The 21941-nt window shown below is 42.1% G+C and overlaps 2 protein-coding genes across 2 annotated transcripts in view; both read left to right on the top strand.

Moving 5' to 3' along the window:
* The first annotated feature begins 3740 nt into the window (after positions 1-3740).
* The window catches only part of dally (division abnormally delayed protein), a 68539-nt gene continuing 50338 nt past the window's right edge, over positions 3741-21941 (top strand). Inside the window, exon 1 of the mRNA XM_017077544.4 lies at positions 3741-4722. Within this exon, the coding sequence (XP_016933033.3) occupies positions 4452-4722 (271 nt within the window). The 5' untranslated portion in view covers positions 3741-4451. The remainder of the gene's footprint in view (positions 4723-21941) is intronic.
* On the top strand, positions 12946-15306 carry LOC108013233 (uncharacterized). Its single transcript, XM_017078966.4, has one exon. The coding sequence runs from the start codon at positions 13050-13052 to the stop codon at positions 15246-15248; it is 2199 nt and encodes a 732-aa protein (XP_016934455.2). The 5' UTR covers positions 12946-13049; the 3' UTR covers positions 15249-15306.

Raw genomic sequence — 21941 nt, 5'->3', positions numbered from 1 at the left:
TCATGAATGCTATGCACCATTTTTAATCAATAACAGTTTTGGATATTTTTGTAACCATCCATAAATATTTTTGAAATGTATTAAAAGATTTTACAGGATATTCAGAAACTAAGTTTTTAAAAATTAACATTTTTTATAGTATTCCCCTGAAAGCTCTTTTTAAACTATTGTAGTCTTGTTAATCTCTTTTTTCTGTGTAAGCTTCAGGCTGTGGAAAGAGTGGTGGGGTGGTTGGTGGGTGGCAAGGGGTGGCCGGGTGCACACTCATCACGGCCATTGACAAGTAGCTGCCAGGCGGAAGGGTCAAGGGGGAAGCACGAGCGAGCTGTACGAGCCACCGAGCATCAGGACCACTTTTTGACACAAGTAACTGGGCTGGAACCCCTTGCCCACGCCCACGAGGGAGCTGCCGCATCACAATGTGCCAAATCAAGCACAAAAATCCAATATCCTGCAATGAAATACAATTACACGGTGCACACAACTCGATTTGGCCCCGTCCAATGTTACTAATAATTTTGGCTTGCCAAAAATAATTGACACAAGTCGGCAACTGAAGAGGTGGATATTATCAGGGGTCCTGCGTGACTTTTCTCGCAGTGTAGGGCCCTGCATTGATTGTTACATGATGAAGTGCTATCGATGTCTGTTTCGTTTGACTGATTCTCCGATTCGATGGAAAAACGAGCAGCCCTCGAGCGCCGGCAGGTGTGTGCGTGAGTATCTGTGTAAGTGAGAGTATCTGTGTGTCGGGTAATATGCGTCTGTGTGTGGAATTTAAGGCCCTGGTACCGGGCAAGTGCCGCCCAGGTCTTTAAAAGTGTAAGAAGACAAGGCTGGCATTCAAATCTCTGCCCCCAGCTCGATGACTTCACACATTCCTCAGCGAGAGAGGCAGAAGAACTTCCTTGAAAACCCCTGCCTAAGCCAAGTGGCGAAGAACTTAAACGTCGAACCAGTTTTTGGTGAATGAAAATCAACAAACCCAAAAGTTGCACAAACTCCAAAAGAAGCTGAAGAAACCCGAAGCGAAGTACAAGAAATCTAGGGGGGTGGGGTGGGGGGGTTTGGTTAGGGGGCTTGGGTTTGCAGCTAAGACCCAAGGAAGGGGCCGGGACAGCTTGGCAGCTAAAATATAATAAAAAGAAATTAAAATAAAATTCAAAAATGTGCAAAACGAGACCGAGAACGAGAAATGCTGCATGCCAGTCTTCGGGAAAGAGGGAGCGGTACTGGAGAAGAATCTCCATGGAACCTGTTGGACCAGTCACACACAAACATACAGCACACACACACACACACACACTGTAGAGAAAATGCCACCAACGTGTTTGTGCCAGGATAAAAGGCAAGCCGGGTCGTACCATGTATGCCCCATCTCTTTTTGGCCCGCTCCGGAGGATTTCAAGTGTAAAACGCTGTCGCTTGTGGAATGCGAACACACAGATACAACTGCATAGATAGCCCAACATTTGGCCATATTTTGCTGCACTAAATCAAGCGTTTAAACGAAATTCGAGTTGGGCCAAACAGCGACGAGCGCAGAGCGCTCATATTTTCCTGATCGCCAAAAAGAAGACCCATAATTTATAGATGCCGTTTGACTAAATTCGTTTAATTCCCGTCTTACCTTACCCACACACACACCTATATCAAAAATATATATGCCTACGTTTTATACCTGTACAACCAAAAGAAAAAAAAAGAAAAATATACCAAGAGAGCGAGAAGTAAAAGGGTTTCGGTTTTGGTTTCGGTTTCTTTGGGACCTTCGCTCTCATCGATCGTTCCGTAGCGTACATTATAATTTATAACTTTATCTAAACGATGTGGTGGTGTTTAATTTTCGACCTCACCTTTTCCAGCTCGTTTTTGTTTTTTGTTGCCGTTTCGCCATCCCATCGTCATCATCATCATCATCATGGTTGTTTCTGATGTGGATTCGTTTCATTGGAGAACTGTTTCCGCTTCGCATGACTCACTTTTCGCTGTTAGCCCGCGGTTCTTTAATTTTTGTTCATCTTATTATTTTTTTTTTTTTTTGGGAGGTCTTTCTTTATCGCACACTAATTTGAATAGGATTCCATTTCGTGATGAACATATCACCGGGAACGGAAAACAACCATGGGGGGTGTGGGAGGGCGTTTGCGCCCAGCTGGACGCCCGGCATACTGACCACCATGAAGTCCGCTCCTCGGCTATATGGTATCTTGTTAATGAAGAAATAGATACCAGATATACATAGACGCCCCGAGACGCCGAGGTATTTAAGATCGAGGTCGGTGCCCGCGGGGGTGGCGAGTGAAAGTCAGAAGAGAGTCGTCGGGTCGTGCATTGTCTGCCACACCGCTGCAGCCTCAAGACAATCGCTTCGTTTTCGCAAATTGCAAAAAGGGAAAAAGTCTCTGGCAGAGAAGATACAGCCACACGTGCTGTGCGAGGTCATGACACGGCCATCCATTTAAATAGAAATGTTTAGCCCCAGGAAAATACGAATACTGGATGAATAAACCCATCTTTAAAGGCGTGATCATCAAACCGATCGTGAAACACAGCCAATGAAATAAAATTAGAACTCATTCAGCCATCAATTAGAATCGAGCATGCAAATTTCAACCAGCGGCATCGATAAAAGCCCGGATTGAAAGCCACCGAGAACCCGAGAAGACCACTGTGAGATGGATTGATTTTTGTTGAATATGCAAATTGCAGCGGTTCACCGTTGAAAGCTTTTAGAAGAGCATTTCGAGAATTTGAATAAATATTTAGGCCCAATGGCCAGCGAAAAAAAATAATCAAGCCAGCTCCTGGCAGATGATTCACAGGTGGCAGAGTCAAGGGAAACTTGTATTTCGTTCAAAAGAATGTCGGATGCCATAAATTAATTGAACGCATTATTAAAATGTCTAGGGCGTTAACAGGATATTCGATGTGAAAAGGATATGTGTCATATGTAAAAAATGTCTTGAAGAAATTAAAAGATAATTTAACTTCCTATTTTGTATTTCTTTTTTTATTGAAATACATATTTTATTTAATAAGGAAACATTTTTAAGCTTACTAGTTTTCAAAAAATATGACTAATATCCTATGATATTCTAGAGAAAGCTAAGTCTTTTATGACGAATAATGTTGTTAATCGTGGTAAGCATTATAATTTGAAGAAACCATTTTTGTCTTCCCGTTACTCATAGCTTTCTGTATTAAATACTCATACTTATCAAATATTAGCCTCAATGCCATAAGTTGTCATGGGTTTTATTCGCATTAAAAAATGATATATATTCTATTATCAAATATCCATTTTTTATTTAAAGCATTTTTTCTTCGTAATTGGCAGATAATACTATAAGTTCCCATGCAAAATCTACAATGAAATTCTTCAGTTTATATACATTTGTTAATTGATTCTCTTGTAACTTTTCGTATTCCGAGTCGAGTATTGATAATAATACTAATGATTCCTATTAGGGATTAAAGATTTGTGGGTAAGGATTATAGTTATAATACTATCTCTTTAGTATTACGAACATTACACCACTGTGCCATCATCTGTTCTTCGGGACTTGTGCTGCTCTGTTTCTCTCTTTAACCCCGAAAGAGAGCATTCGGCTTGTTCTCTTAGCGCCGACCGTCAAGTGCCGAGTGAAGTGGGGGTGCTTCGGCTGGGCTCTCTCTTCGCCTCGCGAAACGTCGAGCACTCATGGCGGATGGTTGATGTTGCAGTGCAGCAAAGTCAATTCAATCTGTTCGGGTTGCTTGTCGTGGAAGGTTCGTTGCGCGCGCGGAAAAACTGAAAATCTCGGAAAAGCGTTACGCTACACAATAAGGCGAGTGCATTTCCTCGACCTGCGAACGCCGGTGGCTAAGGTTGCCAAGAAGCTTCGCAATTAAATCTATTTTCGCCGACATAAATGCAAAATACAAAATAAAAACAAAACGCAATCGCAATCGCTGGCAAATCAATTTGCTAAAGGAATTGAGTACTATTCGGTGTTATGTCATGGAAATTCTCTGAGCGATTTTCTTGACTTGAGTTTTCGAAAATATTTTTGTGAAATTTAGGTGACCTTTGAAAACTAAGGAAAATAGAAATACAAGTGCTAATCATATTTTGCACAATCCGCCCACTCTCTTTACCACCTCCAATTTTATTGCTCACGCGTGTTTTTGGGGCCTTTTGTTTTGTGCGCTCTCATATTTGTATTCGTATTTGTATTTGTGGCCGTGTTCCTCAGTGTGTGTGCGTGTTAGCCGGCAAGTGCATTTGTGTGTGTTGCCGCGAACAGCTGTTCCCCAGACGACAGCATGCAGAAGTAAATACGAATAAATAAAGATACGTAGTAAAGTGGTGCAAATAAATTGAACCCGGATCCGGGCCAAAGAGGAATCACAGGCGAATCAAATTTAGCCGCATCATCCGCACAGATATCATCCATCAACCATAAAAAATGGCGGCCAGGAGCATCCGGCTGGCGCAGCTTTTGCTATTCACCCTGCTCTGCGGCCTCGTCGACCTGTCAGCCGCCAAGCACCTGGACCTGGATGGCCCCCACCACCATCAGCACCACCAGCACAGCGCCACCACGCACCACCGGCGGCGCCTGCAGCGGGACTCCCGGGCGAAGGACGCGGCGGGCGGAGCGGTCCACCAGTGCGAGGGGGTCAAAAGCTACTTCGAATCGATCGACATCAAGTTGAGCGGGACCTACAGCGAAAAAGGTAGGGCTAGCACCAGGCTTATGGCCATGGTATCGAAACCATACTCAGTTATGCGGGCCAGAAACTGGGGGGCTCCAGCGGAAGAATTCCAAATACCAATATGTTTTAGGAACCTCAGGGGAAAGTCTAATAATCTTGGTATGATAGGAAAAGGTTCTTAGGTTTACCTAACTTACCTTGCCAACAAGAATCTTACATAAACCAACATTAGTAGTATTTGTTTTCTATTCTACAAAATTATTAACATAAAAAGATGTAATTCCAAATTTAATGATTCTTTATTTATTATCTTTCAATAATTTGGAATATTTTTTAAAATGGTATTCCATAGGCATTAAATATTTTTAAGATACAAGAGACCAAATGAATCACAATTTCTTTCTTGTTTATCTACCACAAAATGCAAAGAAAAAGTTGAATATACCAAATTATAATATTTAAAAAATATATAATATATAATATATAATATTTAATAAAGACAGGATGTGTTCTGATTTGTTCGTTTCCAAAGAGATTATTAAAGCTCTTAATAATACATACTCTAAGAATATTTTCTTGAACATCAAGTGCGACTGATCATTTCTTAAATTTTATTATATTACAATAAGTACACTGCTTGTCAATTTAATTCATGGTACTTACAAACTATATTCCCTCTTATCCGTTTAAACCATTTGATTTTGATTCGTTGCCCTTTGTGGAAAATTCATTGCCTGCATTCAAGACTTAAGTTTATCCCTCGCCATCAGGCTTAAATACTTCAACCAAGAAAGTCTCGCGTCAGCCAAAGTTTTGGCGTCCTGCAGCTGCAGTTTCTCTTCTTTCCGACTCGTCGTAGCCCCTCATCCAGCCCCCGATCCCCTAGAGAAACTAGAAGCATATGCAAATTCATTGAACTGACTGAAACCCTCGAGCGGGCAGCCACTCGAGGCGAACTATGACCACTCGAACAGCCGGGCGCCGTTTGCAATTAGAAGATTGCGCATTGAGCAACGCCTCGGAAAGTTTTAGACGGGCCGTGGATAAAGTTTTTTGCCGGCGCAGGTTCATTACATCTCACAGATACAGATACAGCTACAGATGCTGAGATACACAGGCGGCATCATTTGTTATTCTGATTTCTCGACACTGCCATATCAAGTGGCACGCATCTGAAGCCAAACTGTGTGAAGGCTATGGGAGGTGTATTAATATACCTCAACCGATATCCACCAGATACTCGACATATTTCTGTTTATGCATATTTCACACATGAGTGCCGGGGCGAAGTCAGAAATAAAACCAGAGACCAAACAAAGCGAAAACAATCAGATAAGATTGGAAAAGAGCCGAAAACGAGCGAATGGTAGAAGTATCTGTGCCACCGAGAAACGTGTAATTGAGTGAAAAATAATTATTATTGATTAACCGACCTTGACTTGGTATTTACGCGTTTACGCACAATTACATGATACACAGCCAGCGAACTCGAAAGGAATACAAATGTATCTGGCGATGATGTTGCAACTTTTCCAATGCTTACCTGTCTGGCGAGGTTCTTTTTCCTATTCTCATTCTTTTTTTTTCTTCTCTGGTTCTGGCTCGTTCTTACTTTCCCACACGCAGGTAGTTAACGCCAAGAAGTATCTATGAGATACATTGCTGAGCAGCCCGCATTGCCGGTGCCCCAAGAAGTGTGAAGAGCCGAGTCGGCGAGCTGGAGTTACAAGTGCATGTTTGTGTGTCCCAGAGACTTATCCACCTGAATGCCTGAATGCCCAATTGAGCTGGTAGTTGCGAGTTATTAGCGTTGGCTTTGAGGAATTTCAATTTGGCTAATGCTAATGCCAGCCGTCGTATCTCCGATCAGCACCTATGTATCTCAGTAGCTGAGTCTCTTTATATCTGAATCTGTATATGTATCTGTATCTGTATCTGGTCGTTGCTCCTGCTTAAGTATGCCGAACTTTGTTTTCGACATTTATTTACTGTTTACATAGTTCCCTAGTTGCGCCCCCCGCCTACGTGTTATTTATGCCCCGCCAATGTAGCCGTATCCGTATCTGTATCTGTACCTATCCATATCTCCATCTGTATCTCTTTCTGTTTGCTCTCGAGTGTGTTACTTTTACGTTTATGTGCTGTTTGTGATGCTAATCTCAGGTCGGTGCCATGCATACGATAAATGTTTCTCCTTCGGTTCTGCCGTGCAGCTCCAGGTAGACCCGCTCGACATAAAACTAAATTTTAATTTAATTGCGCACACCACTCGACTGCTAATTGAGTTGCTTTTGGCCAACAAAAAGCGGAAAGTAATGCCGAAAAAATATATGTACATATATTCTCTGCCCATTAACACGAGCATTAACGCGTTACAAAGACGAACAGGAAGTCGTAGTTGCAGTATCTAATCATATCGCGCTGTATCTGTATCTGTTTGCCCACAAGTATCTGTAGTATAAGGCAGTTCCAGTGCCCCGGGCGTGTTACTAAATATTTAAGCAACTCGCAACAGAAATTAGAGCAAACCATGAGATATGAGCCCGTGTATCCGCGTATCTTTGTGTGCCGCCTGGCTAGATAAGTGAAAAGTGCAAATAGAGAAGGCAAAGGCAAACGTGACTCGTTTGGAGTGTGGAAAACTGCTCACCAGACAGACAACTTTTTTCTTTTTACCAAACGGATTCCATTTCCATGACATGCCTGCACTTTGGGTGCGTGGGCTATGGGTGGGTTGCGTTACGCTTTTGCCATCAAAGGAGCCTCCTGAGCATCCCCGAGTAGAAATTTTAATTAACTCGAAAACTGCGCAAATACCCCATGCTGAAATCATTAGAGGATAGAGGTAGAGCACCGTTTGGCGCTGCCAATTAAAAGTTTGAGTTCCAAATGGCATAGAACTCCACTTAAGGCTTAACTGCAAACATAAATTTGCCAAATTTCGACTAAACGAAATTCGTCAAAAAGTAGCTAAACCCATCGACCAGAACCGAAAACGATCCATAACACTTATGTCGGGGCCGATCGTAAAGTTCGTCAGCCAAATTCCAATACCCCCCACCAAACTCGTTTCTTATTTTGTTTTATTCATGAGAAGAGACGTGTTTTGTACGGAATATCTGGTAGATAATTAAAAATTTATTTCTGTTCCAGTTGCAGTCTGAGCTACTCTTTTAGATCGATGTTGCCCACCTCCAAGCGAAGTTATCTCATCAATTAAGTTTTGAGTTCTTTTCAGTTGAGTTTAATTGCTGCCCCTTTCTCCCGATCAATTAAACTCTAAGCCAGACAAAATACTTAATTGATTTGGTGCTGGACGCAAAACTAATTACGACTGCGTTTTAAGTAGTTTACGAAGGTTTCGTCCAGTGGCTTAATGGTTAGAAATGAGTTTTCCTCTCCGCTTTTCATCGACTCAAGTGGAAATAGTCGAAGGGTTTGAGGATTGTGGCTTATAGGTCGGCTTAATCGGCAGTCATTACGGCACGTCTTTGTTTAGTGCTTTGGAAAAGCTGGAACGTGGGAAAAGCAATTGGAGAAGTCTGTAAAATAAGTCTGGCATCGATAAATCACCACCAAGAAGTTCATAAACATTTTAGTTGCAGTTTTTTTTAAGGAAATGCAATTTAAATGAATGCCTGCATCTAATGACTTCTCAAAATCTAAAAGAGAGTTCCTAATATCTTAACTTTGCACTTTGCTTCTTTGAGAGTTGTATAGCCTTACTGTTGATATCTCTCTGATTTTTATTTATTGTACTAAATATGACCAACATATCTTTATTGAGCACAACATCCGATATCTAATTGGCAGCGTATAAAATGTTATAAGCCCTAGCTTTTGATAAGATAAATAAACCTCTTCCTACACCTTGGCACTCAAAGGTCTATCATCAATCTTAGGAAAGCGTTTTATGCTCTCATAAATTAAAAAACCCCTTTTCTGCGTGATGTTTGGAACAGAGGTCTTCATCAGCATTCCACTCTATTTCTGCTATTACAAAACACCCAAAACCATTTAAGATTTTTTTATATTTGCACTAATTAGTTTCAATTAAAATTAACGACGCCTATGCCCATCGATTTCACACGCATATAAAAAAGGCAAAAAAAGCAAATAACAGACAGCAAAACATAAAAATCTTGCCTTTGTATGTGGCTACTTTCTTAATGTTTGCTTTAGTTTTCTTTTTTTTACACATCTGACCTCAATACAAAAGGCAATTCGAGAGTGGCTCGATTTTGTTTCCACTGTTCAGTTTTCAGTTCAGTGTTCGAGTTCTGTTTAATTTCAGATGGCTGTTTCGAAGGCGGAATGATGTCATTGATTGGCTTTCTGGGTTCCGTGCGTGAAGTATCTGGTAGTTTTTGAGAGATCCATGGATCCAGATGTTGTCGGCTCGCATGCTCGCATTCAAATTGGTGAAATATCTCATCGTCCAACTCTTCTTCATTCTCAGGTGTGTTCGGTTCATTGAGGGAACAAAACGATTTCCAGGAAGGCACCATTCTACATAACAAAACATGAGCGGTAGTGACAATTTTTCGTGGCTGGGTCTGTAAATACATAACTCATTTTCATTCATGCCTCGACATGATGAGTCCAGTTCAAGTTGGTTTCAATCCGAACCAGTTTGGTTTGTATTTCAGTTACCAGAAAGGTTGGCACTTTAATTAGAACCAAACCAAAGTGGAGGCAATTAAGAATGGCCAAAGCTTGTCCAAAGGAAGTTGTCAACTTGTTGGACTCTTCCGCTTGGACATGGTCCGATATATTCCATCCCGTTCACTCTGATAATGGTGGAATGCATTCCCCGATAAGACTTGCAGGTCGTCTTGCGATTAGATAAACTTCGAATGGCAACCAATTAAATATTTAGCGCTGGCCACTTTGTCTGTATCTACTGGATGCGCCCCTGAGAGCCATAAAATGTGTGAAATTCGTCTAGGACAGGTAGTAGATACATTTGTATCTCACGCTTTTGGTACCTGCCAGCATCTATTTTTAAACATTCACCAGTAAATTCGTCAAACAAACAAACAAAACGCAAGAGGTTGCAGACAGCAATTGTGAATGTATCTGCATCTGTATCTGTATCTGAGGCGGCGTATCTATAGGCGATACAATTTTCCACTCCTCTTGACCGATTTGCTTTGGTCAATGTCGGGGGCAACTCGTTGCTTATGCAACGACGATGATGGTGCAGCAGTAGCAGGAGTAGCAAAGTCAAAGCCAAATTTGCCGACGACTTACTCACTGGGAACACTTAACCCCTCCCGATTCTCCAGATACTCCTCTATACTATATATTCGATACCTCGGCTGGATCTCCATCATCGTTTAGAGTTCTGGGCTCATTGTTTGGCCATGTCTTTTGTGCCGCGTAATCGTTGTTTTCCAATGAACACACACATATGTATTGTGAGATACAAACGTCGCCGGATTCTTTCGTTTTTTGTGTTTTTTTGATTCATGGATGCCAGTGGCGCGTTGTTGTTTTTGATTCCTTACCTTTGGATTGTTATGTTCACGGGAAAGGTAAAGGTTAATGCCTAGTGAAGTGTGCACAGCATCGGAATAGAATGGGGGACTCGATTGCAGACAAAGATACAGATACAAATGCAGATATGTGGATACATAACTAACTAGTTGGCATTTCCGGGGTTATAATGCGTGTAATCGGATTGGGTTTTCTTTTTGGGGAAGAAGCAACTTATTTAGTATGTTTTGGCTAACACTTGTGGCACTATACTCTTTAGAAGTGGTAAACACTTTTATCACCTTTTTGGCTAAGGGATTGCCATCTGTTCGATTTATCCCATCTGTGTAGACTCCATTCCTAAGTTGTCTCCTAGTCCCTAACTCGTATTTACATTGTGCCATGTCTGGGGCCGCGCATAAATCAATTATTTGCACCTAAAGCCCATAAATCATTTTATGACGAGCAACAGCAAAAGACAAACATTGGACTGGTCAAAAACGCAGACATATAGAGGGGGTTAAACGCGAAAGCCCTCCACTGAGCCAAAAAGGCTAGCAAATTGCCAAAGCTGATTTTGTTTTCGCAATCTTTTTTATATTTTTTTTTTGGGTTAGAGTGCCCTGAAAGCCTGGCTAATATGGCGTTGGCGGTTGCCTTGTTATTGTAGCCACAAAGGCCACAATAAAAATATAAAAACACACACATCCAGATGTGTGAATGATTTCTGAAAATGACCAAAGGCACTTTGATTTTTGTCTTGTTGTTTTTTGTAGAGCTTTGCCTAAGACCGGCTTGTTGTTTTTTTGGGTATTTCGACTTCATTCAATCGCCATTCGAAGCGCTCTCTTTATTTTGTTCCCCTATTTGCTCGCCTCTTTATTCCTGCCTCTATTTGTTGTTGTACATTTATACGGTTTATTGACTTTGGCCGGAGTTTCTTTCGTTCTTAGCCAGCTTTTTTTGCACACTAAGCTTAAGTACATATAAACAAGAGTGGAAGTAAAGGCAAACAATAACAAAAGTGTTAAATATGTGTAGAGGGTGTAAGAGGAGTGTAGATACAAATGAAAACATGAGAAATCACTTCTTTTTTATCAAAGAAGTTAAGAAGTTGGACATGAGGATATTTAACTTAAGGTTTTCCAAAGAGAGTTCTATTACCATCTTAGCTTAGGACTTTGAAGTACTCTAATTTCCACTCTCCAAAGGTTGACTAATTTACTAATTCTATTTGATTTTCTCCATTTGCAGGTGCGTATTTCAAACTAAATGCCAGAACAAACAGGGAAATGTTATCTGCCCAATTGTTTGCTTTCGCCGGTCCTACGGCAGTGTACTATACATAGAGATATCGGGTGTATCTGTGTGGTAAGTTGACCAGATATCAGATAAGGCCCCCAAATGCGCAGTCAACTAGACAGCTTGGCGATGCGACCCCTTGGCGAACTACAATTTCAGAGGTGCTCGTGTGTGGATGAGTTAAGCCCATCTAGGGATCATCAATCATTTAATAACAAATGCGCGAATCAACGCCAACGCTCAAACAAACGACTAACTAAAAGCCAAAAATAATAAAAACAAAAGCAATCCAAAAGCGGAAAAAATCCCCCTACGCTGGAGCGGCTTTGAAATCCACAAAATATGAATATAAATGAGAGCTAAGTCACAGAACAGTAGGAAAATTTAATAAAACTTGGAACGGGAAGGGCGAGGAACTGCTGCTGCTGCTTTGTCTGCAACTCGATGCCACCATTCACTTTTCGTTATTAATATATATTTTTTTTGGTTAAAATTATGCTAATCCGTTGAAATATGATTATGCCGAATGACAACAGCGTGACGGGGGCGGTGGGCGTGGCTGGTCGGGCGGATCGGTCGCATATATGTCGGCAGGTGTGCCCATTAAAACGAGGGCTTGTGCATAATTTGATTGCCTTTCGCAGCTAATTTCGTTTACTGGGAAACCCGAGAGCCGAGCACTCTCGTCTAATTAAATACACGATGGAAATTTTCATATTAAATCATTTGCGAGGCTCTTGGCCTAGGGTTGAAGTGAAACTTTTTCAATTAAAGGAAAGGAAAGTCGACCTTCAAAGCAAACAAATTTCGAAAATGAAATTGCAGGCGAAAAAGTAATTTAATTAGCTTAACCCAAATAGGAATAAACAAAACGAGACCGAATCGGAGAAAAAGTCCTCCCAAGTCGAAATCGAAAGGGTTGTGCAGACCATTTCTCGTCGCGTGCTTTTTTTGGCCGAGAAAGTTTCATTTCTTTGGCGGTGGTGCCAGTCGCCAAACTTGGAGGCGCCACAAGCAAAGGCCAGGGCAGTGCTGGCAGAAAAGAAATAAAACGCTTGGCCTAAAAGCTATGCAAATTGGAACTGGAACTCGCGACGATTCGGCCAAGTGTTGACTTCCGTCATCTGCAAATGAATTTTTAAAAATTCCAAGGAACTCTAGGGAAAGGAGAAAGAGAAGGACATTCCGTTTTCATTATCAAGGAAATCATGCAAACATTTTTGTTAAGATACTGTGGGTCGATTTATTCGATTGATTTGTATGTAAGATTCTTAGAAATGTAGCTTAGACTAGAGGCAATGGTCATATAAAAAAAATGTCGTTTAAGTTCTTATTTCTGAGCAACGTATTTTCATGTGAACTTTCTCTGACAGATAACAAACTAAACTTATCTTTGTTTTATAGACTTAACTATATTGGTGACAAATTTAATAGTGTTCAAATAAACAATATCCCCTGGGCTAAAATGTCATCCGCCTACCAATAGATCTTTGTTTTGTAGATTACATAATCTCAATAATTCAACATCACACGTCCAGGCAGTAATTTTATCAAAATTTCAGTAGACCATGTCCGGCAATCTGTTCAAATGGACTGCTCTTGGCCGACAGTCAAGAACAGCCGGCTGGTACACCAATCGAAGGGTACTCCATCTGATGGATAATGCTATTGCCGGGTTTCGTAAGCCTGTTTTTGAGTCATGGCGACGTCGTAGTCGCATTGAGGAGTACGAAAAAAGGGAGATCCCAGTACGGCAGCAGGTTCCAAGGATCCGACATGTTCGCTATCGGAAAACTAGGGAAAATCCCTTCCACAGAAAACCGGACTGTCTGCCTGGAAAGGGTGAAGTGCTTGAGCCCACTCGCATCCAGCCACCCAGGAATTCAATGTGCTTCTCGGTAACCAGGTTCTTTAGTAGCTCATCTACTGGTGGAGGCTCTGGTGAACCACCGGAAGATCGTGAGGGAAAACTAATCAAGTTCCCGGTGGGTTCTCGTTCGGAAAAACCGAAAAAGGGAAAGGTGGAAGTTCCTCCCACAAAGGAATCATCGCAGTCAGATTGCTTAGCAGGATTATCGGGAAAGTCCTCGATCCTCGATCCCGACAACCAAACCACAAAGGCCTTGGATCAATCCGGAAATGACGGAAAAGCGGATGACCCAGAAAGTCTTGTACTAAGATCGTTTGCAGAGCATCTCAACTCAATAGGTAACAATACCTCAGGAATCAAATCCCAGCCACCGGAACGCAGCCAAAGTGGAAGAAATCCGCCATCGGGAAGTAAACCGCCGAACAAACCACCTTCGGGACCTAAAAATCCTTCGGGTCCTAGAAATCCCTTTCATCCACCAACGAAAAAATTCAAACATCCATTAAAAGGAGCCAAGCCTCCAACGGGCGGTAAGCCTCCTGTTAAACCACCTACACCGAGTAGATCACCCAGTAAACCGACAGTTAGTAAACCACCCGGTAAATCACCAACAGCAAGTAAACCTCCCAGAAAACCGCCTACGGGAAGTACACCTCTTAGTAAGCCACCAACAGCAAGTAAACCCCCTAGTAAACCTCCCAGTAAGCAACCAACAAGTAGTAAGCCTCCCAGTAAACCACCAACTGGAAGTAAACCTCCGGTTAAGCCCCCAACAGCAAGTAAACCTCCTGGCCCATCGCCACCAGGAGCAAAGGCACCAACAGGAGGCCCAGACAAGAAGGGCGGAGCTGGTGGTAAGTCTGGACAGGATCTGGGTGGTTCAAGAGTTATAACCCTAATGCCTGGCGACGGCATTGGGCCGGAGATCTCAATGGCCGTGATAAAGATCCTCGAGGCCGCTAAAGCACCTTTAATCTTTGAACCCGTTGACGTTACACCAGTGATAAATAGCAGAGGTCAAACGGGTGTCCCAGAACAGGTGATCGAGAGCATGAACCGAACGAAGGTGGGCCTCAAAGGACCCCTGATGACCCCTGTGGGCACTGGTTTTCGATCCCTGAATCTCACCCTGCGTCAGCTCTTCAACCTATATGCCAACATTCGACCTTGTCGATCTCTTCCAGGAGTGGAAACAATTTACGGGGACGTGGACATTGTAACCATTCGCGAGAACACCGAGGGTGAGTACTCGGGCATAGAGCACACCCTGGTCAACGGAGTGGTGCAGAGCATCAAGCTGATCACCCGGAATGCCTCGCTCCGGGTGGCCGAGTATACCTTCCAGTACGCCCTGGCCATGAAGAGGAAAAAGGTCACTGCCGTGGCCGAATCCCAGGTCATGCGGATGTCCGACGGATTATTCCTGCGATGCGTCCGGGAAATGGCAGCCAAATACAAGAACAAACTGGACAAGGCGGGCATTACCTACGAGGAGTCCACCATGACCACCGTCTGCCTGAATATTGTCCAGGATCCCAGACGATACGATATGCTGGTGCTGCCCAACCTGTACGGGGATATCATTTCGGACACGTGTGCCGGACTAATTGGAGGATTGGGACTGACGCCCTCGGGAAATGTGGGCACCAATGGCGCCATTTTCGAGTCTGTGCATGGAACTGCTCCGGACATCGCTGGGAAGGATTTGGCCAATCCCACAGCGCTGCTGCTCTCCTCCGTGATGATGTTGCACTACATAGGGATGCATGAGCACGCGGATAACATAGAACAGGCGGTGCTGAAAACCATCAAGGATGACAACATCCGCACCATGGACCTGGGCGGCAAGGCCAAGTGTTCGGAGTATACTGATGCTCTCATTAAGAACCTCAAGTAAAAGGTTTCCAAAAAGGGTTTTCGAAAAGTATTTTATAGCCACCTGTTTTGTAAAACTCAATTAAAGTTCAGGCTGTCCTTGGAATGTTGAATTAAAGATCTATATACCAGATAAAAATATCCATGTGAATTATTTTTAGAGTAATAATCATATACCAATTATCATGTGATATTTAATAAAACCAACGATTTGTTAGGTCTCCCAATAAGTGGAGACTTTAATGAACAATTTAATAATGCTGAAATTTAATTAGAACGCCTATCTTTCGTGCCAAAATGACTTTGTCAAAGCATCTCTATCCCTGCCCGGCTTGACTTATCTGATGGCTCTGATCACACTAATTTTGCAACAGGCTATGAAGTAACCAAACATCACAGGAAACCGCCTGCTCTTGGACGAAGAGTCAAAAGCCAAACCAGACTGAATCAGCCAGCAGAGACCGCAATGCCACTCCGAACCCATCCCCCTGAAAACTCCCCCACCCCGAAAATTCCCAGCCAGCCAGTCTAACCAGTGCCAAAGTCAAAGTCGCACTGCCAGAGAGGAGAACCAGAGTCAGTCAGTCTCTGGGCCCGGTGCAAGTCATCAACCGCAGCACATGGTCGGTAAATGGGAACTGGGAACGGGGAACTGGGAACTGGGCACTCTGGTTCCCGCCCACTCCACTGTCCCCTGGCCAAGTTACGTTGCATTTTTACATGAATGTTCTGTTCGGCCCGGGTCCCAGCACAAACTGAAACTCAAACTCCAACTCAAACTCAAACTCCGACTGGGACGGGACTCGACTCCTCGGTGAGCTGCGTTTAAAAGCACCGACCCGGCTCCTAAACAAACCGAAACTACTAGCTAACAGCAGCGGCAAAACAAGTAAGAACGATATAGTTGGGGGGATACGACTAGGATATACCCTCCTTCAAATGATAAATTATGCAATATTCGTAGTCTACTTGTAGGCGATTATATGGTGTATATGGTATATTTTAAATATAAGGATGATAAATGGTATACGGAAAGATGTTCTATCAAATAACTTAGTTTATCCTTAAAATCTATTGAATATTAAATTAATTTCTAAAACTAGCTGGGTGATATAGGGACTTTTCAGAACTTGCCCAACTTGGGGATCCAAAATCTTTATTATTTGTAAGGATACTACACAATTCAAAAGGGCAAATAAGCCTTGAAAAATTATAATACTTAATTTTGCTTTTAGGAACCAGATTTTAAAAGTGTTCTGATCTTAAAATAATATACCCACCTTTTCTATAAGCCCGAAATACTGGGTACAAACGAAGAGAACAACAAGTAAGGGCACTCCTTGGTTCGGCGTTCAGTGGAGCGTGCAAGAAAAAAGAGCAGGAAGAAAATGCCACAGAATCAGCCAAAGAGCCATATAAAAATTAAAAAGAAACCAAAGGAAAAAATTTAATTTTGTGTGCCAGAGCGGGACAGAGCGATGGTGTACCAGTGTGTGTGAGTGCATTTCAAAGAATTTTGATAAATAACAAAGCCGGCGGAGGAAAAGAGAGAGAGAGGGAGATGGATGGAGGTCCAGAGCAGAGCAGAGCCAAAAGATAAACTCCGTTTTGTGTATGTGAAACAAAAGTCGAGAATTTTTCAACGCACAGTAACCGGTTTTCGGTTTCATTTTCCCCCCTTTCCCGAAAACCCCCTTTCGAAAAACTGAAAACTTCTGAAGCTGACACCATGAGCGTGGTCAGGAAGCGGAAAAGGGGGTGCTGCAACTGGACGCGGCCTAGTTGTCCCCCATTCATGAGCCCTCAACTGCAGTAGTCGCCCAATTTCAATTGGCCAAACACGCAAAGGCCAAGTTCTGCTGACTCGAGTAGGGCGTTTGTTTTTCTCCGCCCTATTTTTTTTAGATTTCTTTTTTTAATTCCAGCGAATTCTGGCACAATTGCGGATAGACCAAGAGCTAAAGAAAAAAAAACTGGGCGCCATAATTGCCATGCACCATGCCATTCGGCTCATTAGAATGCTAATTTGTAAATGCAATCCGTCGTTTGCCCTGAGCTGTGAATATTTCCTTGCCCCCGCGGATTTGATTTCCCTGGAAATCACCGCAACACGAGTCCCACGAATGATGGCCAGAAAATTATATGTTTTTAATGCCATCGCAGACAATGTAAACAGATTTTAATGGAGGCAGTGGAAAGCGAAATGAGATCACTTCTTCTCCCAAATAGAATGGGTATAACACGAAAGGAATTCTGAGAAATAACTAAGCTACAAGCAAATTAATCGCAAAGATATTAGCTGTATTTTATCTAAGAATATTTGCTTCTCTATCTCAACAAGTAATTAGCAAGTCACACCGCTAGATAAGCAAAAAATTCATATTTATAACATTTGATTACGAGCATTATCAGCAAACCTATGTGGCCACGAAGTCCAGCACTAGACTATTTATAGTTATCTATACATATTTTAGAGTGGCTTTCTTCCTTTTTAATGTTTGCTTACTTTTCCATTAGCCGATAAATTCACTCATCCATAACCTCCTCGCTGGCTGCTTGAAATGGGGGTTTAGTTTGATGGGTTGCGGAGTTAACCCCAACTTGAAAACTGATTTTCCATGTTCGTACACACATTTTCACGCCCCACCCATCGACCCACCATCGACCCACCAGCACAAGGGTTTTCCCCCCATTGACATGGGTTCCAGGCACTTTTACAAAGATTTACGACCGCTGTCAATAGAGCTTTGCATAGCACAAACTTCCACTCGGCAGCAGAAACAAAACAGCGGCTACACAAAAAAGTGTTTTCGAATTTAAATCTATTTGTCACTTGCAAAACTTTTGCTACCTTTAGCTCACTCACTCTTTCGTTCAATGGTGGCACAAAGGTCGGAAAATCGGACCATCGGACAAAAAAGGTAATGCAAAGTGGCAGTAACAAATTTGCTGAAATCAAATGCGGGATAAACAACAAAAACGAGACCGGAAATATATGGGCCGGAGCACAGAAAAGTTCCATTTAAATGAGTTGGATTGTCCCATACTTTGGTGTCCGATCCAACTCCAACACTTGCTTTGTCCTGGTTTAAACTGCCACCCTTGAAACAATTTTCCTAATGCCCGTTTCAATGGTGGTAGCCTCCCCAAATCCCAGAGAGTCTAAACACTCCATTGCAGGGACAAGTGAGAATGGACATACGATAAGGTATAAGTGAGAAATTACCCTGTTTTGATATATTACCTTCTTAATATAGAAATTTATTTTATAACTTATCTTGCTCTTTTAAAGTTACGAAAAATGTTTAAAGCTTAAGCGGTCTATATCGGGAAATATATTTTATACCTATACTACCTAAACTATTCTTAAAACTGCGCTATAGTTGGCTAAATAATATATATTTTCAGTCCTTAAAAATCTTAGTTCCAAATAAAATATTGTAACAATAACCTAAACAAACCTCCTCTAAAATCCCAAATACCCCCTTCGAACGAAAAATACTGGGTGTGCCATGCTCCATCTAGATAGAACAACAAGAAACAGGGAAAAAAATGATTTGCATTTATTTATCTTGGTAGCTCTTCATCGTCCTCCTTCAGTATTTGAATTTGTTATTATTCTCGCACTCCGAAGGTCTCTGCGTAGTCCGTATTGTTTGGTTTTGGACCGCTCCTTCTACCTCATCAACTCCATTTGGATCCATTCTGTGCCCTGCTCCACTAAACAATTCTATGCGGCGATGATAAAAATAATCCCATTTATTGTTTAATGCTTAATAAATAAAGCAATTTTTATTTATTTGCCAGCAGTTTGTTGCCGTTTGTGTTTCAGTTGCTTCTTTTCTCTTCAGTCGTGTTGCTTTCGTGCAATTGCGTTCTGTGTGCTTTATTGATTTTTATGCCTCGAAGATGGTTGTGGTTGTTGTTATCGCCGGCAAAATACCATCAATTGTTTATTGTTTTGATAATGCGTTCGGTTGTACTTTATTGTTTGTACTTGTGTGGAGGGTTTTGCGTGCAATCGTGGGAGTCATCGATAAGGTTTCGTGTCGACGTAACAACTGCTAACAGAGCGATAGTTAATTGGGATCAAATTGAATGTGGTTCAAACATTGGGTATACCGAGCTCACAATTAATATAAACTTTGGAGGGATAATGGAGTCCTATTAAACTCTTATGGAACTTGTGGCTTTGTTTTGTATAGATCGCATAACAAAAGAAATTCAATTCCTATTAAAGTTTTGCTTTGACTGAACTTGAATGCGAATTATTGGCTGTATAAATTTCAATAAACTATAGCTATTCTTATGGCTGAAACTAGTTTTACAATTTATTTATAACAAAGATTGATAATAATCTAGGGGTGGCGCCCCAACTTTGGCTTTGATATATTCATAGCCTAACCGCATTGTCTTTTATTCAACCTTTAAGTTACAAAGACGTTAAACTATTGAGGTTAAAGAGATCGAGTTAAGAGATAATTATTTTATTTAAAGTAGCTGTGTATGTGCACTATTGAACAAAATAGTAACCTTAGCCTTAACCTTTAACTATGTTTGATCACACTTAACTCCAACTTGCTTTACCAGCTTTTATGTCAAAGCTGGTCACACCGTTTCACCTCCTATTGAAACCTGATCACACTTTTTTTGATATCCGACTTCTGATTTGGTAATAACTTTAACTGGGACTAACTTTTATTTGACCTCTTACTGAATTTTACTGACATTATAAGCCTTAATGTCTTACCTGGTCACTCCATTTTACCTCGTACTGAGTCCTGGTCACACTTTCTTCCTTTTTTTTCTGCTTCTTTAACACAATCTTGGATTTAGACTGTCTCGATTTAACTATAATTTGATGTAGCTTAAACCCCAGCTTAAGATGCATCTCTTGCTCCCATCTACACTCATGGCAGCCAATTGGCCCACTTCGGGATAATGGCGTTCAAAGCCCCATCGGGTTCGCATCCGTTCTACGGCTGTCTGTCCGTCCTTTCACGTGTTAAAGAGGAAACCCGCTCGGGGTCTCCGTTGTTCCGCCAACTATCGCGTTTGGCATCTACATATATACCTCCATATATATGCCGTGCATCCTGGCTTTCTGCCTGATTTGCCCAATTGTGAAGCTATGGGAAAACGGCGGAGAGCGGGACGACCGGGAAGCATAATAAAATTGATTGCATTTTTCACACTGGAAGCTTGGCTTCCTTGCAGCTCACGACCCAGTTATTCCACATGAGCCGCCGTCAAGAGCCGAAGCCCTTACATGCCGCCCAAAAAAATGAAAAACGGAAAAATATCACGGAAAATGGGAAATAATACAAGGGAACAACTTTTGCATAATGCGCTTGCACTCGCAAACAAAACCCCAGGCCCACTGGCCCCGGTGCATAATAGATTTTCCGTCCAGTGGAACATGGAGTGGAACTTTGGGTGACCTTAGTCGGCGTGGGTTCATTGCCTTGCAGGTCAGCCCCGGTGCTTGAGCTCCATTTTCGGCCTGGCTTGTTTAAAATTTCATACTGTTTATTAATTTCCAGCTCCAGTTCCTGTTTCTATATACCCTCCTTGTTGGCCCTGTTTGCTTAACTTTTCCCACGGCCTCCACCGCGCAGGTGCCGCCTGTCGTCTCATCTGAAATTTACAACTTTTAATTGAAAAACACTAAGCAGGATTTCGTGATGAAATATTACTGCAGCAGTTGGTATACTTAATTACGTGTAGATACAGGGGTGTATAGAGTTCAACAGGTGATTGTGCAGACTTTTCGCTGTCCAGCAGTTCGTGTCACGTATCTGCAGAGGTTCGCTAGTTGGTCTGGGTTTCGGCTTACATTCTTAATCACCGGAACTGACTGCACTGAGTACAGGTAACTGGGCGGCAATTAGTGTCTCGGCCACGCCCACAAAGCCCCCCCCCCAACAAATCCAGTGGCGTCGGCAGTGGCCCACCCAACAACAAAGGGGGAGCCAACAACGGTTAAGTTTACTTTGGCAGCTTCGTGTTGCGGGTTGTTCTAGTTAGTTGAAGTGCCTTGACTTGCCAGCGTTTACAACTTTGCCTAAGCTTCTTTGGAATTTCGCACAACATTCGAAATGGCCGGAGAAGAGCAGAGCACTCAGGGAATTAGAAAGTTGCTGAATGTAGTTGCAAAACTTACAACCACTGCGATTGGTAAATAAAATTTAATTTTATATCACATACTATGTGGTTTTATTGATAGACTTAAGAGCTTTTTCTGGAGAGCTCTATGCCTGAAATCAAAACAAAGCTTAAATAACACTTAACCTTGATTTAGTTATCGAATCGCATAAAATTTCAAAGTCAACAAAACAATTCTTGTTAATTTGAAATGCTGATCCCGAATGTTTTACCAGCTGATCCAAACAAATATTTGCGACATTATTTGTTTATATTCACTTTTGTATACATGGGGGAAACATGAGTAAGCTCGATTATCCACTGCGATGCGTAGTTCCTTTATGGGATTCTCCTTCATCTTCTCGAGCAATTTCAATTATTCAGAGTCGACATTTAATTGCATTAATTAAACCAACACGAGAATGTTGAACATTTATTACAACTCTGTTTCTCCCAGCTGAAAACCACACTCCTTTCCTCTTGGGTGACCATGTCCTTATCAGCGACTTTTTCCTCTTTCCTTCTGGAGCGCGTTTCCGGCGTTAATTGAATGCAGATTCCGCGGAGATAA

Source organism: Drosophila suzukii, chromosome 3, assembly GCF_043229965.1.
Source record: "Drosophila suzukii chromosome 3, CBGP_Dsuzu_IsoJpt1.0, whole genome shotgun sequence".
NCBI lineage: Eukaryota > Metazoa > Arthropoda > Insecta > Diptera > Drosophilidae > Drosophila > Drosophila suzukii.
This window is presented reverse-complemented; position numbering and strand designations above follow the sequence as displayed.

Excerpts from the sequence above, each read along its gene's own strand:
- LOC108013233 (XM_017078966.4), top strand. The coding sequence starts at position 13,050 with ATGTCCGGCAATCTGTTCAAATGGACTGCTCTTGGCCGACAGTCAAGA.